We start from the raw sequence: 15,797 nt of genomic DNA, 5'->3' as shown, positions 1-15,797 counted from the left end.
GCGGGTAATCCCCACCTCCAGGACAAGTGGGATAATTGGGCTTACACGTCTCCAGGTAGAGGAGCAGCTCTACCTGGGAAAAGCTGCTTCCATGGCTGTCAGCTGGCTGCTGCGAGTCCTAGTGACTGCTGAGTGGTGGTGTGTGTGTGTGTGTGTGTGTGGGGTGGGGGGGGGTTTGGTCTAATCAGGAGACCACGGGTGATGGGAGACAGGCGCGTGCTCTGAATAAAGCCAGATCCAATGCCACTGTGCTCTGTTGTCACAGTGTGGAGAGGTTTATGGGAGCGAAGGAGAGAGAAAGAGAGAGGAAGAAAGAGAGGGACAGGGAGAGCAGTTTAATAAAAGGAAATAAAGAACAGCGAGAGTGACAGAGACAGAGCGGATGGAGACAAAGCTATTTGTCCCCCAAGTGTTTGATTAAAGATGAGGGAGAATAAAAGAAAGAAGAAACATATCGGCATCTTTTTACTTTCTCTGCCTCGTCAAATCAACTCTGATCTGATTTTACTGTGCATTATAAATGTGCTCACATTGTCATTTTGTTACATTACAACAATCTGAAATAGAGGAGAAGTAGAACTGAATCTGCAACAGTTTTTGCAAATGAAAATCAGAAAAAAAAGGGGCAGAACACAGAAGTTTTTCACACTTATAACATTTTTATTTCTAAAACAACATGCAATCTATTATTTCTCACCACAGGCCATTGTTCTAAATGGAAACTTTTTATTTTTAATTAGAACAAAATTACTGAAAATAATTACAAACTTTTTGCAACAAAAAATTAATTACAGACCAGAGTTTTCATTTTTTAATAACCCTGTTTTGTTTTGTTTTTTATGTCACAGTAAATAGAACCGTATCTATGGAGTGATTTTTTGTTTGTTTGTTTGTTCAAAAGAAGTCTTTGATGCACCCAAATATGCATAAATTAATAAATTAATTTATTCAAATCGTCTACTGTTTTCAAATAAGGAGTGACTCAAATCCTGTCAATTGAGCCAAAAACATTTGAGAACTGAAAGCTTATCTTTTACTGAGGCAAAACTCTTTTCAAATATTGGATCTACAATATACGTCCCCTTTGCTTAATTTAAAATATTGCAAGTTTATAGTTGAGCAGGTGCAAAAATCTGTGGTTTAACACAAATTTTGAGGTTTTTGGTTGTAATGTGACAAAACGAGAAAAGATTCAAGACGCACTGAGCAGCATATTGAATGAACTTATTTATTCCTCAATGCTTAATTCTAACCGCTGGATCAAATCCTCCCATTGATTATTAAAGAGTTTGGCTCCATCTGGTGGAAGTCTTGCATGATGACATGTTTTGGAGGGGGTGGGGGGGGGTTAAAAAGTGTCCGAAGCAGTTCCACAGTCGGTCTTGGACAAAGCATTGTGCTTTCAGGCACCGTACACAAAAGAGTTTCATGCTTTACTGATCACATTCATCTGTGACTTCCAGCAGAAGTTGCTTTTCAGGAGTTGTTGGCTTCCTCTCCAGAAAGCTCCCTGGTTTCTAGTGAAACGTAACACTGAGCTTCAAACTGCACAGCTCATTACCTCAGGATCCATACATCAATGCCAGATCTCACACATATCTCATTATGCTTTATGCTGTAGGATGAATGTAAGGTGTGAACGCAGACGTGGCCCCACCCCAAGCTTTCACTCACATCAGGAGCAGTCTCAGATTTCTCTCCAGCTTATTTTCTCCATTCACACAAATGATCATGGTTCCTTGCAAAAGTATTCATACCACTGCAGCTTTCAACAGTTTGTCACATTACACCCAGAGAGATCTGTGATTTTTTTTTATTGGGGTTTTATGGGAGAGACCAGAAGTTAGAACCAACCAGAATTTGCCATGAGCCTCAGAAGATGACACCTCAAAAATTACGGTATTTAGAAATCATCAGCGTTTTATAAAACAGAGCTTGTTTAAATCAACAATTCTTCAATATTGATTTTAAAAAGTATTTATTCCACTGGAATAAATGACTTTTTTTCCCTGTTATAAGTGAAATAATCTGAACTAGTATTTTTCCATCAGTATTAAGGAATAATTGATTTAAAATAAGCTCTTATATTTTGCTGAAAAGTTACTTGCAGGTTGTTTTTTTTATTTTATTTCAAGTGTAGAAAGATATTTGCAGACCAATAAACCTGATAAAATTTGTGTTTTTTGCACATCTAGAGAACGATCTTTTGGCCCATTTGTCTCTATAAGATCACTCAGATTAACTGGAGAGCATCACCAGATATTAACGCTCATCAGGTTATTATTTTATTGGTAAAGATTAGATACAGATTGGATTTTTATTGATAATCCTCTAAAAGATGTTGTTTCTGTTTCTGCTTAACCTTTTCCTTCCACATTTCTTCCTTCAGTTCAACTTCCTTGGCACCAGGTTGCTGCAACCTTTTTGTAATATTCTTATCTTTGCAACACTGAATGTTTAATACTCAAACCTTCTGAGCTGTCCTTATATTCCCCCTTTCCCTCTTTCTGCCCGTTTGCTGACTAATTGCTGTAAAGAAAAGAGACCGGTGAAACAATAATCTCCTTTTTCTGGCTGCTGCTCCTTAAAGACCTAGCTGAGAGAAATTGCTCGCAAACTGCAGGAATTGTAACATGCCTCGTCTCACTATAATAAAAGTCTTACATGGCAATGCAAGTTTGCAGTAACTTCCATTTTTTAATGTTTGTCTTTTTTCCCTTCAATCCTGATTTGTATTCATTTTCTTTAATCCTAGTCAAATGTTATTTTGCAGCTACTTGACATGCATTTCTGCATCTACTTCCTGAGAGTTTTAAAATGTTCATGTAGGAGTGTTGTGTTTTTATAAAACCGTGGATCCAGACTGCCAGAAACCCTGTACTGGTGCATCGGACCAGTCAGCAGGGAACTCACACACTCCTCCTTCTGAAAAAACAAACTCTCTGACCAAGAAACACCTGCTAAGACCACCACACCTCAATCCTGGCTTCATCCTTCTGTTTCTCACCAGCCTTTCTTAACATTCCCTCTGCTCTTTCATTTGGTCATTTCCTGTTTTCCCACATCAAGCCCCTGTCAGAAACTGCCTTTCTGTGTTTTCTTATGGATCGTGTTGCATCCTGCTTTGTATCTGGGAGCCACATGGGATGAGGATCAAACTCTGTCATCTGTTGATATTATTTTGTATTCCCACTCAGTGTATTGCATTTCAGTGTTTAAACACATCCAATATATTCTGTTACAGCTCTTCCTGTTGGCTAAAGAGTTTAAGCATGCAGTAAACTCTTGGTTTCTCCACTTTGCTTCAGCATTTTTAGACGAATACCGTTGCTGGATCTCTGGTAATAAAATATCTCACCAATAATAACTTGGTGGTACTTTGTGCACTGACTATTAACAAGAGAATTACAAAATTAATCATACACTGCAAATAAGCAAAAGCTACTAAAATATGGGTGGTTCTACTACAACTGTCTTAGCTTAGACACAGAAACTACTCAAAAATAGCTGCAGTGGAGAGTTTTAGAGAAACTTTTAGTATAAATTCAAGAAGACAGAACCAGGAATAAATGTTGGTGGCTCTTTCTGTTTAGCCTCTAAATTCAAAACCAGGACCTGGGAATGACATCAAACCCATCTCAGTGTTGTTGTGGGATTATTTTAATAGTTGCTGTGCTCGGTTACCAAACTAATTACTGGCTACTTAGACGAGCTAAGAACAGTGTGTTTCTGTCAGACAGCAGTCAGGTGATAACAGACAACAATCCCAGAGATTGTGTTAATTTATACTTTAAAAATGGCCAAAGTCTGACGTTATGTCTCGTTAATAAGCACCAAACAATGCCATGCCAAGCAACAAACAACTTTACTTCAATTGAAGCAGTAGATGTAACCATTAGTATATTGTTTTACACGCTTTGCTACTCAAAGGTTATAAAAGTGGACTGTTTTGTAGTCCACTTAAATTCCTTCTTAAATAGATTGACGTCTCTCCTGAGGTCACTTATTATGGTTTAAATTAGATCTACAACTATCCCAAGAAAAATGCTCATTTCTGTCTAGAGATCATTTGTTTTTCTCAACATTAGCACACATTAATTTCACATCACTGTTGGAGCAGGGTGTCTGTGCGTCTAATTTTACTTTGTTAGGGGTCTGTGGAGAGATAAAACACAGAGCTTTTGACGAGACTGCCTTTTTTGCATTAAAATGTGCAAATTGTGCTATTAAGATATTAAGAAATATATTAAAAAGAGCACTTTTCTCTTTTTAATATATTTCCCCCTAAATTATCTGTTTCATAATTCTGTTTGTTTACTATTGCTCTTTAACAAACCTCTGATAGATTAATCTCAAATGGATTTTATTAATCAGTTCACTATTGAGGGCAAATGTCTGCACTGGTTTTTATTTCAGAGTATCAAAGTTAAGGGAGGTGAATATAAGCACACCTTACATCTTTTAAAACTGTTATTTACCATATTTCTTTCAGTCAGATGCTCCCTGACTTACTTGCTGGCCTACCAAATAAAATGCCAAAGGAATTAACTTTGTGACAATGTAAGGACATGAAAACGTCTGGAAGGCTCTGCATAATTTCAAAAATAAATGTTCCACATATACTATTGCTTATAGTCACTGTCTTCTAATTTCATGTACTAAGAAATAGCTCATTTCTAAAGAAAATAAACTAAGTAACAAACGGGTACTATGTAAAATATGATTTGCACATGAACCAAAAGCTGCATAGCATCTAAAGAAGCTACTGTTGCTCAAAGTTAACTAATTTTATCCAAACCTGAAATTATATAGGTTTTTTACGTTATGTGCTGGGAAAAGGTCAAAGTAATAATACATAGAACAGAACACTAGCTTTGAAAACCTCTGCATATCACATTTCTTTCATCAAAAAGGGGTCTCTGTGTTGGGGCAGGTGTGGCTGGAAACCTGCGGTTTGAATAAGGCAAAGGGGGAGAGGAGAGGGAGGAGGCCAACATATGTTCTGCTCCTGCAACAATAAACCTGTTTCCCAGCTACACCATTCTTTCCAAGTCATCTTAAATGTATTATTCCCTAGTCAGCATGATGTGGTGAGAAATAATGGTCAGAAACAGTCGGCCCAGCAAAAATCCAGATGAAACATTCAAGCAAAGCAATTAAAAAAAAAAAAAAACTATGGGAACGCGTTTTCTCTCACCATGCAGAGCACAAAGAGTATCCTCACTGCTGCTATTATTGAATACACTCCACTTAAGCTTTCTGCTCTGGCATGAAATTTGTCAAGGGAAAACGGAGCAGATGTTCTCCTCCTTGCTCTCCCCTCTCAGAGGTGGAGGTCCTCCTTAATGTTACCTTGTCTGGCCTTGCAGAATGAGTATATTTACTCTGAAGGGTGGAGGCCGCATAAGCAGGAATGTGACTTGAAAGCGACCTACGTTTTAATTTTTAACTCATGAAGAAAATACCTAGCAGCTCTGGAGGTTTCATGAATGGCTGCATTGATCACAAGCCCCGCCCACCGACCTATCAGAAAGCGAGCCGCGTGGGGGAAACCACGCCCACTGTCAGTATAAAACGGGAGGTTGACGGCCAGGAGAAAAGAAAACGCACGGAGAGAAAGAAGTTATAATATACCGGAGGTTGTTTTTATTTCACGTGTATCTCTATTTTAAGACGTTTTCCAAACTAATAATGACGTTTCTGACCTACGTGACTCTAATAACAGCAGTCGCCATGACACAGGTAAGATGTTTATCATTCAGCTCGATAGCGGATTTATATGAGCTTACTGTAAATACAAATACATAATTGCGTGCAGTTTGTTGTCAGTGGTGTTAACAGAAACATTCTTGGGTGAAATAGACTTTTCTTGTGTTGGTATGATTTTGGTAATTTTTCTGTTGTTCTAAAATGTACAAGAAGATAAGTTAGTCATTTCTAGTAATAACGGTGCCGACTCATGTTCCAGGTTTTTACAAATGGAAACATGTTGGCTCCTGCGTTTAAACCATGAGTCAAGTTAATTGTCTGCATGGGACTTTATCGAGCGCATTCAGGGGCGAGTCTTCCAGGAATTGTCACCCTGGGCATTGGGGCACCATTCTGCCACCCCATTCTGCAAAAATAAATAAAATAAAATATATGTGAAGTTGATTTCGATGTGTTGACTTAAGAAACTAAATAGCAGTTTTAATGCATCTGTATTTGCACAAAAATCTAAACTAAGTTTGATAACAGAAAACAGAAAAGCAACAGTTACTACTAATTACCAAATCATTAGAATTATGCTGTTTTATACATTGATTTAAGCAAAAATATACATTATGACCACACTAAATTTTGTGGTGAACATGCTTAATGCACATAACGTTTTTCTTTTCCACCAGAAAAAATATATGGAGTGGCCAGATGGAGACCTTTGGGTAGCACATTAAAAACAAATTCATTGTCTTTTTAAAAGAAACACTATTTAATTTAATTTTATTATTTTTAGTCTTTATAAAGGAAAACATAACACTTTTGTAAATAACATTTTAAAAAAAGAGGATGGATGCATTTTCTCAAAAAATTATACTTGTGGAAAGTTATATTTAAAAAAAAAATACAGCTTCCAGCCAAACAAACAAACAAAAAAATCTGAAAAATATTGCTGGTACTTTGAGTAATTTCTCTTTGAGTTTTAATTTAATTGTTTAGTTGTGAAAATTAATTATTCCATTGAAAAAAGAGAAACTGTTAAAAATAACTATATTTCTTATGATATCTATATTTAAAAACTTTTCATTCTTTATAATTTTTAACCAAAGTTAGTCATGAGTTGTGGAAGATCCAAAGACACTTCAGCTCCAGAGCAGCAGGTTGTTTTAAAAGAAGAAAATTTGTAAGAACTATAAAAAACCACAAACATTAACTAAGCAATGCTAAGTGGGTGCAGGCAGGCGGCTTAGTGACATCAGAAATGTAACCAGTGAATATTGTTTAACCATTTAATTGAGGTTTAATAAGCCTAAAAGTGCCTTGTTAAAGTTTCAACGCCTCTTGAACTTTTATTAGATTTTGTCATGGTTCAACTTTTTAATGGGATTTTATTTGACCAACCAACACAAAGTATCTCTTTGCTATGAGGTTATCAACATGCAGAGAAATGGCTGGATGACAGCTTGTTGCACAGGGAACAAGATTTTATCAGTAAACAAGAGCTGATGTGAGGGGAGACAGTGCAAAAGTACAAACTTTTTCACATTTTGCCACCTTATAATAAACTTAATGGTGCTTTTATATGATCATGACTTGTGAAGTGAAAGGAAAGAATTCACGTTTTTTTTACAACTTAAAAATCTGAAAAATCTGCTGTGCATTTATATTTAGTCCCTTTCATGTTGACACCCATTAATTAAATCTAATGAAATTAATTGCCTTCTGAAACTACATATTCAGTGGAAACAGTGCACCTGTGTGTAATTTAAAGTCCAGCTGTTTTATGAAGGTCTTAGAGGTTTGTTAAGGAACAATAGAGAGCAAACAGCATCATGAAGGTTAAGGAACAAATGTTAAAGCCGGGTTAGGTTATTAAAAATACTTTAAGCTTTGAACATCCATCAGAGCGCTGCTCAATCAACCATCTGAACATGAAAATGTCGGGTCTGCAGCCGAAAGTGGCTCTCTGAACCTTCCACAATGACTTTTAATAGATTTAGCTAAAAAACAAAAAGAACCAGCTAAAGTTTTAAATATTGATATAATAACAAATGCAGGTTTTTATCAGTTTTAATTTTTTTCTGCATTGAATTTCCACAGAGAATGACATTAAAGTACCAGTAGTATGTTGTTATTATTTGCTCATTTGTATTTCTAATATTGTATTAAAAAGGCTTACATGGTTAAATGAGAAAGCTGCAGACTGTCAATGTTTATATCCGATTAATTAAGTAATCATAACTATTTTCAATAGAATATTCAATTAACTGACATGATAACTGGTTTCTGCCCTTTGTTAAAGTAGTAATATTGACCACTGGCCTGAGAGGTCAACAATAAATAATGCTAGAGAAGCATGAGGCGTATTTGTACATGTTAGCTGCTTGTTTTCCTAAACCTGAGCATGCATTAACATGTTGTGGGTTTTGTTTGACGTGTTGATCCCTCCAGGTGTCTGCTAGCTGCCCAGCTGTGTGTGAATGCCCTGTGCAGCCCCCTGCTTGCCCTCCAGGCGTGAGCGCCGTGCCAGACAGCTGCGGCTGCTGCAAGGTGTGCGCCGCACAGCTTAACGAAGACTGCAGCCACATGAAGCCCTGCGACCACCACAAAGGGCTGGAGTGCAATTATGGCAACGACGTGACAGTGGCCTGGGGCGTCTGTCGAGGTGAGGGAGGAAGCAGGAAGTCCCACTTGGAAAATGGCTCTACTGTGATTTAAACCTCCTTTACGCTCCTGGTCATGTCAGGTCAATTTTTAACAACCCGCAATGAGAATCAAAGTGAAAGTGGTGTGCAGCAGTGAAGCAGCATGTAGCCTTACTCATTTTATAAGTAGTAAATGGTTTATAGCCGTGATGGGGGTTTCAGGGATAATATTACGCTTTCCATCTGTACCAGGCCTGTGCTTCCCTGAGAGCTATAAATAGCTGCTTCTTGGTGACAAGGAGTCTGCCACTTCCTTTTTTTCCTATTTTTACTTCTCAGCAAGTACTCTGTGTAATTCTGTTCACTGTTAAGGTGAAAGGTTAGTAGGTTGTCTTGATGAGGGCAATTTTCTTTTGATTAAACAAATGTTGCCCACAGGCAGCCTTGTTGTATTACAACAAGGTCATTGTTTATCTGGGTTAAGGCTGAAAAATGTATCACTATATAAGCACTTCACATCACTTGATATCAATAATATCTGAAATAATGCCAAATTGGTAGGGTGACCTTTCCTCTTTTATCCATAGCTTTTACTCCACACCATTTCTGTTTATTTTTAATGAGACACAGTGGGGAAATCTTTAACTGCAGTTGCTTAATTTACTCAACAGGTTGTTGCTAGGTAACCAAAGAGTGAGTGAGTTGCTAGGTAACCAAAGACTGAGTGAGTTAGTTGATTCCACCAACCTGGCTTAACTGGAGGTTGAGCGACTAAAATCTTTCCTCTGCCTACATCTCCCAGAATGCTTTGTGGTTCAGTTAATAATCTAACTGAACCACAAAGTTAGTTGTGGTTCATTCTGTCAGATGTATTATCTATTGAAATTAATCATGTGTCATCAAGAAATATGATTTATTGTTAATGAGCCTTCATTTGATTCAGGTGTGTTTGAACTACTTCTGTATCAAAGTCGTGGTGGGTTGTTATTGATTATTGCTTGTTGTGCAATCATCTGCACACGTGGGAGGGCCATCATAGGACAGTGCTGTCTCTCAGGAATACTGAAAGTAAAAAAAGAAAGTCTTTGACAAGCAGCAAAGGAAAAGCAGTGTAAAATTGCCTTCAAGATCCAAACTTGAAGCAAACCTGCCATATTCTTGTGAGTTGTTGTTTAATCTGGCACAGTCTTTTGGGAAACCACGCTCACCTGTACGAGAACTTTATAAACCTTTTCAACATTTCCTCGTCAATAACCGCAGATAACAATGAGTGGAATTTGAGACTGAAGTTGTTTTGAGTTTGTAGACATCGATATTTTTCCTAGCCCTGTTCGATGACAGCTTTGCTTCATTGGCATTATTCAATAGATTTTGAAGTAATTTTTGTTTTGGTATCTGTTTTCCATGTGTAGCATGCAGTATACAATCGCTACCCAAGTCAGTCTTGTAAAGCATTTCAAAATAGGTGAAAAAGTGCTGAATAAATACAGATTAAACCAGATACCTACAGATCATTAAACGTAACATTAAATCAGACTAAAAAACAGCTTTTTCTGTTTTAGATCATTACCAAAATTATCATTTCTACTCATGCTTTTAATTGTAGTGTTATGACTTAATGTTTTTCTTTCTTTAATGATCGTGTTGCAGCAAAATCAGAGGGACGTACATGCGAGTACAATAACAGGATCTACCAGAATGGAGAGATCTTCCATGCAGGCTGCAAGCACCAGTGTTCCTGCATAGATGGAGCTGTCGGCTGCACGTCGCTCTGCAGCAACAAGCTGCCTGCTGCCTCACCATCCTGCCCCTTCCCTCGACTGGTCCGGATCCCGGGACGGTGCTGCTTCAGTGTGGACTGCAACAAGGACACCTGGCTTCTTCCACCTAAGCACCAGGTGCGTGCTTGCGTACGTGCGTGCATGTGTGTGTGCTTGTGTGCTTGTGTGTTTGTGTCAAAACAAACTAAACACAGACACAATCACAACCGGTGTTAGTCAGGTTATTTGGAAACAGTAATTAGTTACTAATTGCTGATTACTTCTCCAACGAAGTAATCCAGTTGCTTTACTGATTAATTATTTTCAAAAGTAATTAGTTACTTTAATAATTACTTCATTACTTTTGAATAAAACAATGCACGACCTGAATATGCTGCAAAGCAATACACCTTTCAGACTAGTTTTTCTGCATAGTCCATCATGTACATTTAATCAAATGAAAACATCTATTTTAGAAACTTTTGTTTCACTTGTTTAACCTGAATGAAATGCAGCAATATTTAAACTATTCTATTGGATATTTAAATCTGTTCTCTGCATATTCCACTATATATTTTAAGAAAATAAAATATTTCTTCTGTTAAACAGTATTTCTTTATATTCCACCATATAAAATACAATTATTTTTGTGTTTGCAACCCTTTCGAAATACAGTGATAAGATAAGATAAATTAAATCAGTCTCTCCTGGCTGTACTCCGAATTAATAACATTTACATCTTTTAACAGCTGGTGAAGTGCAGAGAGGACTAATAATGAATTAGTATTAACCATTTTCTGGGGGTAGAGTACTAACCCTACAATAAGAACATTTTAAAAAATAAAATTGCGAGAATAAAGTAATAAAATTACCAGAATAGTCATAATATTACCAGAATAAAGTTGTACAAAAATAAAGCAAAGATAAAAGGAGAATAAAGTGGTAATATTATGACTTTATTCTCATACTTTTCAATTTTATTCTCGTAATTTAACTTTTTTATTTCTTCTTTTTTTAGTATGGTCCTAATACTCTGTTGTAGAGGGAATATCAGAGGTTTGTCTGGTGGAATTAGATGTAGCGGCAGATCTGCCGGTCTCTGCAGCTTGCTAGGTGTTTCCTCAGTCTGCTTGCACAGAAGCAACAATGATCACCTTTTTTGCAATTGTAATCTCTCACTTTACTCGTTACTTGAAAAACGTAATCGAATTACAGTAACGCGTTACTGCTCATCACTGATCGTAACATAAGTGGCCCACGTGTCTTGTCTCTTGTTTACAGATCCCTCCTTTACAACAGCATCTGCCCAGACCTCGGTACCATGCAGTCACTCAAGGGGCTCAGAATGAGGTGATCCTGGATGACGGCATCACACATGTCAAGACAAACGGCTGGGAAAACCGACAGGGCTACAAACACATGCCTGGTAACAGAAAAGATTTACATTCAGTGTTTAGGGAAAGCTACAGGAAATGATCAGGAACCTCTCATAATCTTTTTTGTCTCTTACATTCATCCTCATTCTTCAGTGTGGGGCGCCATGAAGGAGAAAAAATGTCCAGTCCAAACCACTGAGTGGTCCCAGTGCTCACGAAGCTGCGGCATGGGCATCTCCTCTCGCATCACCAACGAGAACCTGCAGTGCAAACTGGAGAAGGAGACGAGAATCTGCACCATACGGCCGTGCCGCAGTCTGACCGTCCCAGCCAAGGTGGGTCTGATGCCGTTCGGTCAAATACTGAAAATTAGCTTATAATGGAAATAAGTTACATCAATAAGCTGATAGTTGAGTTCAGAGTTGACAAACTGCATGACTAAATTCATACTAACATAGGTCAAATCTTTTGGGTTTGAAATTTAATCATAGTTTGTGCTACAAACTATCTTTATCATAAAGTATTTGCAGAAACATGAGCAAGTGAGCGCTCTCAACAGCAAAATATCTTTGACGTCAACAGCAGTTTAGGCAATTCAGAGAAAGCAAATGGCTCATGAACACTGAATGCACTTTATACGGTTTTTTTCCTTGGAAAACTTTACTCATTTAAAAAAAATCTGTTTAAAAGAGCTTCAGTTGAGGAAAGCAAGCCTTGTTTGGAGATATTTTATTAGTTGTTCATTGGCTATCTACCAACTCATGGGAACATTTAGCTCCTATTGCACCCAAACGGGAGGAGACGTCAGGTCCATCAGGACAATAGTGTCATAGTCATACACTGAACTTTTCCACATTTGGCCTCCTTATAAACACAGATGAAAAACAGAACATGAAGTGTAAAGAGGAAGGAATAGAAAAGAGAGCTTTAAATATTTAGTTTGAGTTCAGAGTTTGCAAATAAATATCAGAAAAATATGTTGTGCAATTTAATTCTTATGATACCTCTAAATAAACTGCTGTCAGAAGTTACTTAGCCAACAAACTGAGTGTACATGTGTGTAATTTAATCTCAGTATGAATCAGGTTCCTCTGTGAAGGTGAGAAAACATTAGTGAATCAACAGCATCATTAAGACCAAGTCAAGAATTCAACAGTGGCAAGAAGAAGAAGAAACCTTAAAACAAGCAACAACAAATGTTGCTTCCAGTTTGCCTCGAGTACCGTAGTGGACGCAGTACACGTGTTAACATTGTCTAAAGTCCAGATTTGTAAATCAATGTTCACCGATTCTCTCCATAATTCAGAGAATTATCAACTAAAAATTCAACTGGTATTATTTTCCTTCCAGTTAATCATTATGCACTACTTTGTGTTTATCTTTCACTTAAAAATCCCTATAAAAACATAAAAGTCTCGTGTTGTAACAGGTCAAAACAGTGTAAAGTTCAAAGGGTATGAATATCTTTGGAAGAAACTGTACTTATTTATCACACAAAGTCTAACCCTGTAGCTCTGATAACACTTATCAATAAATCATTTTTTTTCTCCCCTTATCTGTGTGCTTAACGACCGGGTTACAAAAACAAAGTCTCTTTCTACTCAAGACCGGATAAAGAAAATTTGAAAAATGGGCAGGATGAAAGAAAAAGCTTGATTTTCCGACCTTGAGCGAATATTTGTGGTTGAATATTTATTGTTAGTTTAGGAACATGGAAAATCCCAGTAGCACTAGATCTAGTGTGAACTGCGTAGTGCTGATTTACTCACTGGTGCTTTGGTAGCAGGCAGATACTTTTAAATATAGTCCATCATACTCAGCATTCCTGCAAAGCAACTGTCCATAGCTGAGTCCGGTCTGTTTACTCAGAGTTCAGGGAAATGATCTGTCTATATTAATCCTTTGTTGATTCCTCAGCTTGACTGAGTTAAACGCCTTAATGCTAAAAGTCATAAGAAATGTCTGCGTGTAGAGACAAATTTTAGAGAAGCTTTTCATATACAGTGGATATAAAAAGTGAATACAACTTGTTTGAAAGGCAGTCTATTCTGATGTAAACATTTTTCTATATTAAATGGGACATTTAAGCTAAACAGGAAAACAGTAAATCTGCAATCAGCCAGTGTGAACACAGTTAAACTAATAATTATAGTTTAAATGTCATTATTCCGTCTTATTGCGCCCTCTACCTCGCCAAATCTCTGAGGATATCGTTTGTACTCAACCTTTTTCAGGTGGTCCCACAGACCTTTTCCCAGGTGTAGTTTTAGGCTCTGACATATGTGGAAACTTTGGTATTTTAAAGATTAAATTGATATAAATATCAGAATCAGGCAAAAGAAAAGAAATCTAAATCAAATTCTTTCACTATGAAACTCATGAAACTTTAACAAAAACTGCAGGTGTGTGTGTCTGGTGAAATTTTGGCTGAAACAAGCTTGTTCTTCATTCAGTGAAGTTACTTGGAGGGTGTCTTACTCAAGTATGAGAAAACCATCACAGCGCAGTAAAAATACTCCTAAAAGTAAATGCTATCCAAGTGAATCTAACTGGTTAGTGCACAACTCTGCCCATTGTACATTTAGTTAAGGCGAAGACCTTAACTATTAATAACACATTTTTATTTTCTGTCTATCCAAACCACAGAAAGGTAAGCACTGCTCCCCGACGCAGAAAGCCCCAGAGCCCGTCCGCCTTTCCTACGGAGAATGTCAAAGCGTTCGTCTGTACCGACCGAACTACTGCGGCGTGTGCACGAACGGCCGCTGCTGCTCGCCGCGCCGTACGCGCACCGTGCCCGTGACCTTTGTCTGCCCGGACGGCGAGCGCTTCCGGAAGCCCACCATGTTCATCCAGTCGTGTAAATGCAGCCGTGACTGTGGCCACCTCAACGAAGCGGCGCTGCCTCCACAGCACTGGATGTACGGCGACACACACAAGTTTATTGATTAGCCTGGATGTGAGGATTGTCGTTTGGAAAATCAGCTCAGAGGAGGAACCTTCCGAGACAAGGAGCCGCTTCTCTGCTTCTGCCTCCAAAATGGAGAAGACAAAAGGCAAGATGCACTGCCAGGATTATTAGTCACTACCTGAAAGCAACCCACATCGTTTAGTGCGACCAGAGTGGATTGTACACTCGCCTGTTCTTGTTTAAGCCTGACGAGGGACCTAAATTAGAGCCCTGAAATCCCCAGCCATTCTGCACTCCGCGCTGATTGCAGGTTTAATTTATGGAAGATGAAACGCTTCGATCGGCCAGAGGAGAAACTCTACAAGCAACAAAGCACTTTACTTGGCATGGACATTTCTGACCGTCATGTAGCGCCAGTGAAAGGGAATCTTTAGTATCATTGGACGTCTTATAACCCACTGACTACTCAGTGACAACCAAAGGAAAATAACAGGCTGTTTTGTATTTAAATCTACAATGTCATGCATTAGGTGGAAAGAAAAAATTTGTAAAAAAAAAACAGGCATCAGCTGCTGTGCACATAGTGACTTGGTTTACTTGAAAACCTGAAGTCAGGTTAAATAAGTAAATGTCTCAACTCCAAAGAATTCAGCACGAAATGAACAATGAGTGAGATAAATAAATAAGATTTCATTCACAAATACATCAGTTATATTATACGACGAGTATTAGACCCACACTAAAACATTTAAAATACAATTATGAGAAGTCGTATTAAGATAAAGTCATACACAAATAGTCATAATAACGTCAGGATAAATATGCTGTTTTATAAGAATAAAATTAAACTCCTGCAGTTTTTCTTTTATTTTCTTAATAGTCGGCCGTAAATATCTTTTCCTCTAGACTCCTATTTGGATGGATACTTTTAAACTAAGATACAGAGTAAAGTTGGTCTATTTCTGTCAGTTCACACTCAACACAAACATAAATGTCTTTAAATAAACTGAGACGGGTTAAGTTCAGGGTCATTCAGCATGTTTTATCTGATTCAACCCAGTTTTGTGAGATATTTTGCAAATATTCAGCTTGTCAGTTTGAGGTGAAGTTAATTAGGAGGTAGTCTCCTTTTCCAGCCCATGTGTATGGCTTAAAAATTCAGTTGAAGTTGACATATTGACTTTTGCAGCAGGAGTTTTTCTCGTAGTTGACAGTGATTTAAAACTAGCTTCAGCGCCAATAGAGATTATTCTTCCAGTACTTTCTTTTTCACGATGGTTGCCGAGTTGTTTTGAACATCCTAACCACATTTCTTTCACCTGAAGAAAGAGATTTGGTTCAGAATAAAGTTCCATTTCATCCAATTACAATTGCATTTCTGTTTGATTAAATTTATTTTCTGTTTATA

The 15,797-nt window shown here is 37.6% G+C and overlaps 1 protein-coding gene across 2 annotated transcripts; it reads left to right on the top strand.

The window, feature by feature from the left end:
• Positions 1–4,786: 4,786 nt before the first annotated feature.
• On the top strand, positions 4,787–15,756 carry LOC103150097 (protein CYR61-like). Of its 2 annotated transcripts, none has more exons than XM_016680448.1 (6): positions 4,787–5,742; positions 8,149–8,362; positions 9,993–10,240; positions 11,402–11,528; positions 11,632–11,813; positions 14,125–15,756. In XM_016680448.1, the coding sequence occupies exons 1-6, from the start codon at positions 5,692–5,694 to the stop codon at positions 14,428–14,430; spliced, it is 1,128 nt and encodes a 375-aa protein (XP_016535934.1). In that variant the 5' UTR covers positions 4,787–5,691; the 3' UTR covers positions 14,431–15,756. The 2 variants fall into 2 exon arrangements, with proteins under 2 accessions (XP_016535934.1, XP_007569620.1); XM_007569558.2 differs by having other exon boundaries at positions 4,790–5,742; positions 11,384–11,528.
• Positions 15,757–15,797: the final 41 nt, after the last annotated feature.

The sequence above is a fragment of the Poecilia formosa genome, unplaced genomic scaffold (assembly GCF_000485575.1).
Source record: "Poecilia formosa unplaced genomic scaffold, Poecilia_formosa-5.1.2 Scaffold242, whole genome shotgun sequence".
In the NCBI taxonomy this organism is placed as follows: domain Eukaryota; kingdom Metazoa; phylum Chordata; class Actinopteri; order Cyprinodontiformes; family Poeciliidae; genus Poecilia; species Poecilia formosa.
Note: the sequence above shows the minus strand (reverse complement) of the source record. Positions and strands in the feature narration are given on the sequence as shown.

What these genes read in the sequence shown, in the direction of transcription:
- LOC103150097 (XM_007569558.2), top strand. Translation starts at nt 5,692, where the DNA reads ATGACGTTTCTGACCTACGTGACTCTAATAACAGCAGTCGCCATGACA. An exon ending in GGCCTGGGGCGTCTGTCGAG is followed by an intron (nt 8,363 to 9,992) that starts GTGAGGGAGGAA and finishes ATCGTGTTGCAG; the next exon opens with CAAAATCAGAGGGACGTACA. An exon ending in TTCTTCCACCTAAGCACCAG is followed by an intron (nt 10,241 to 11,383) that starts GTGCGTGCTTGC and finishes TCTTGTTTACAG; the next exon opens with ATCCCTCCTTTACAACAGCA.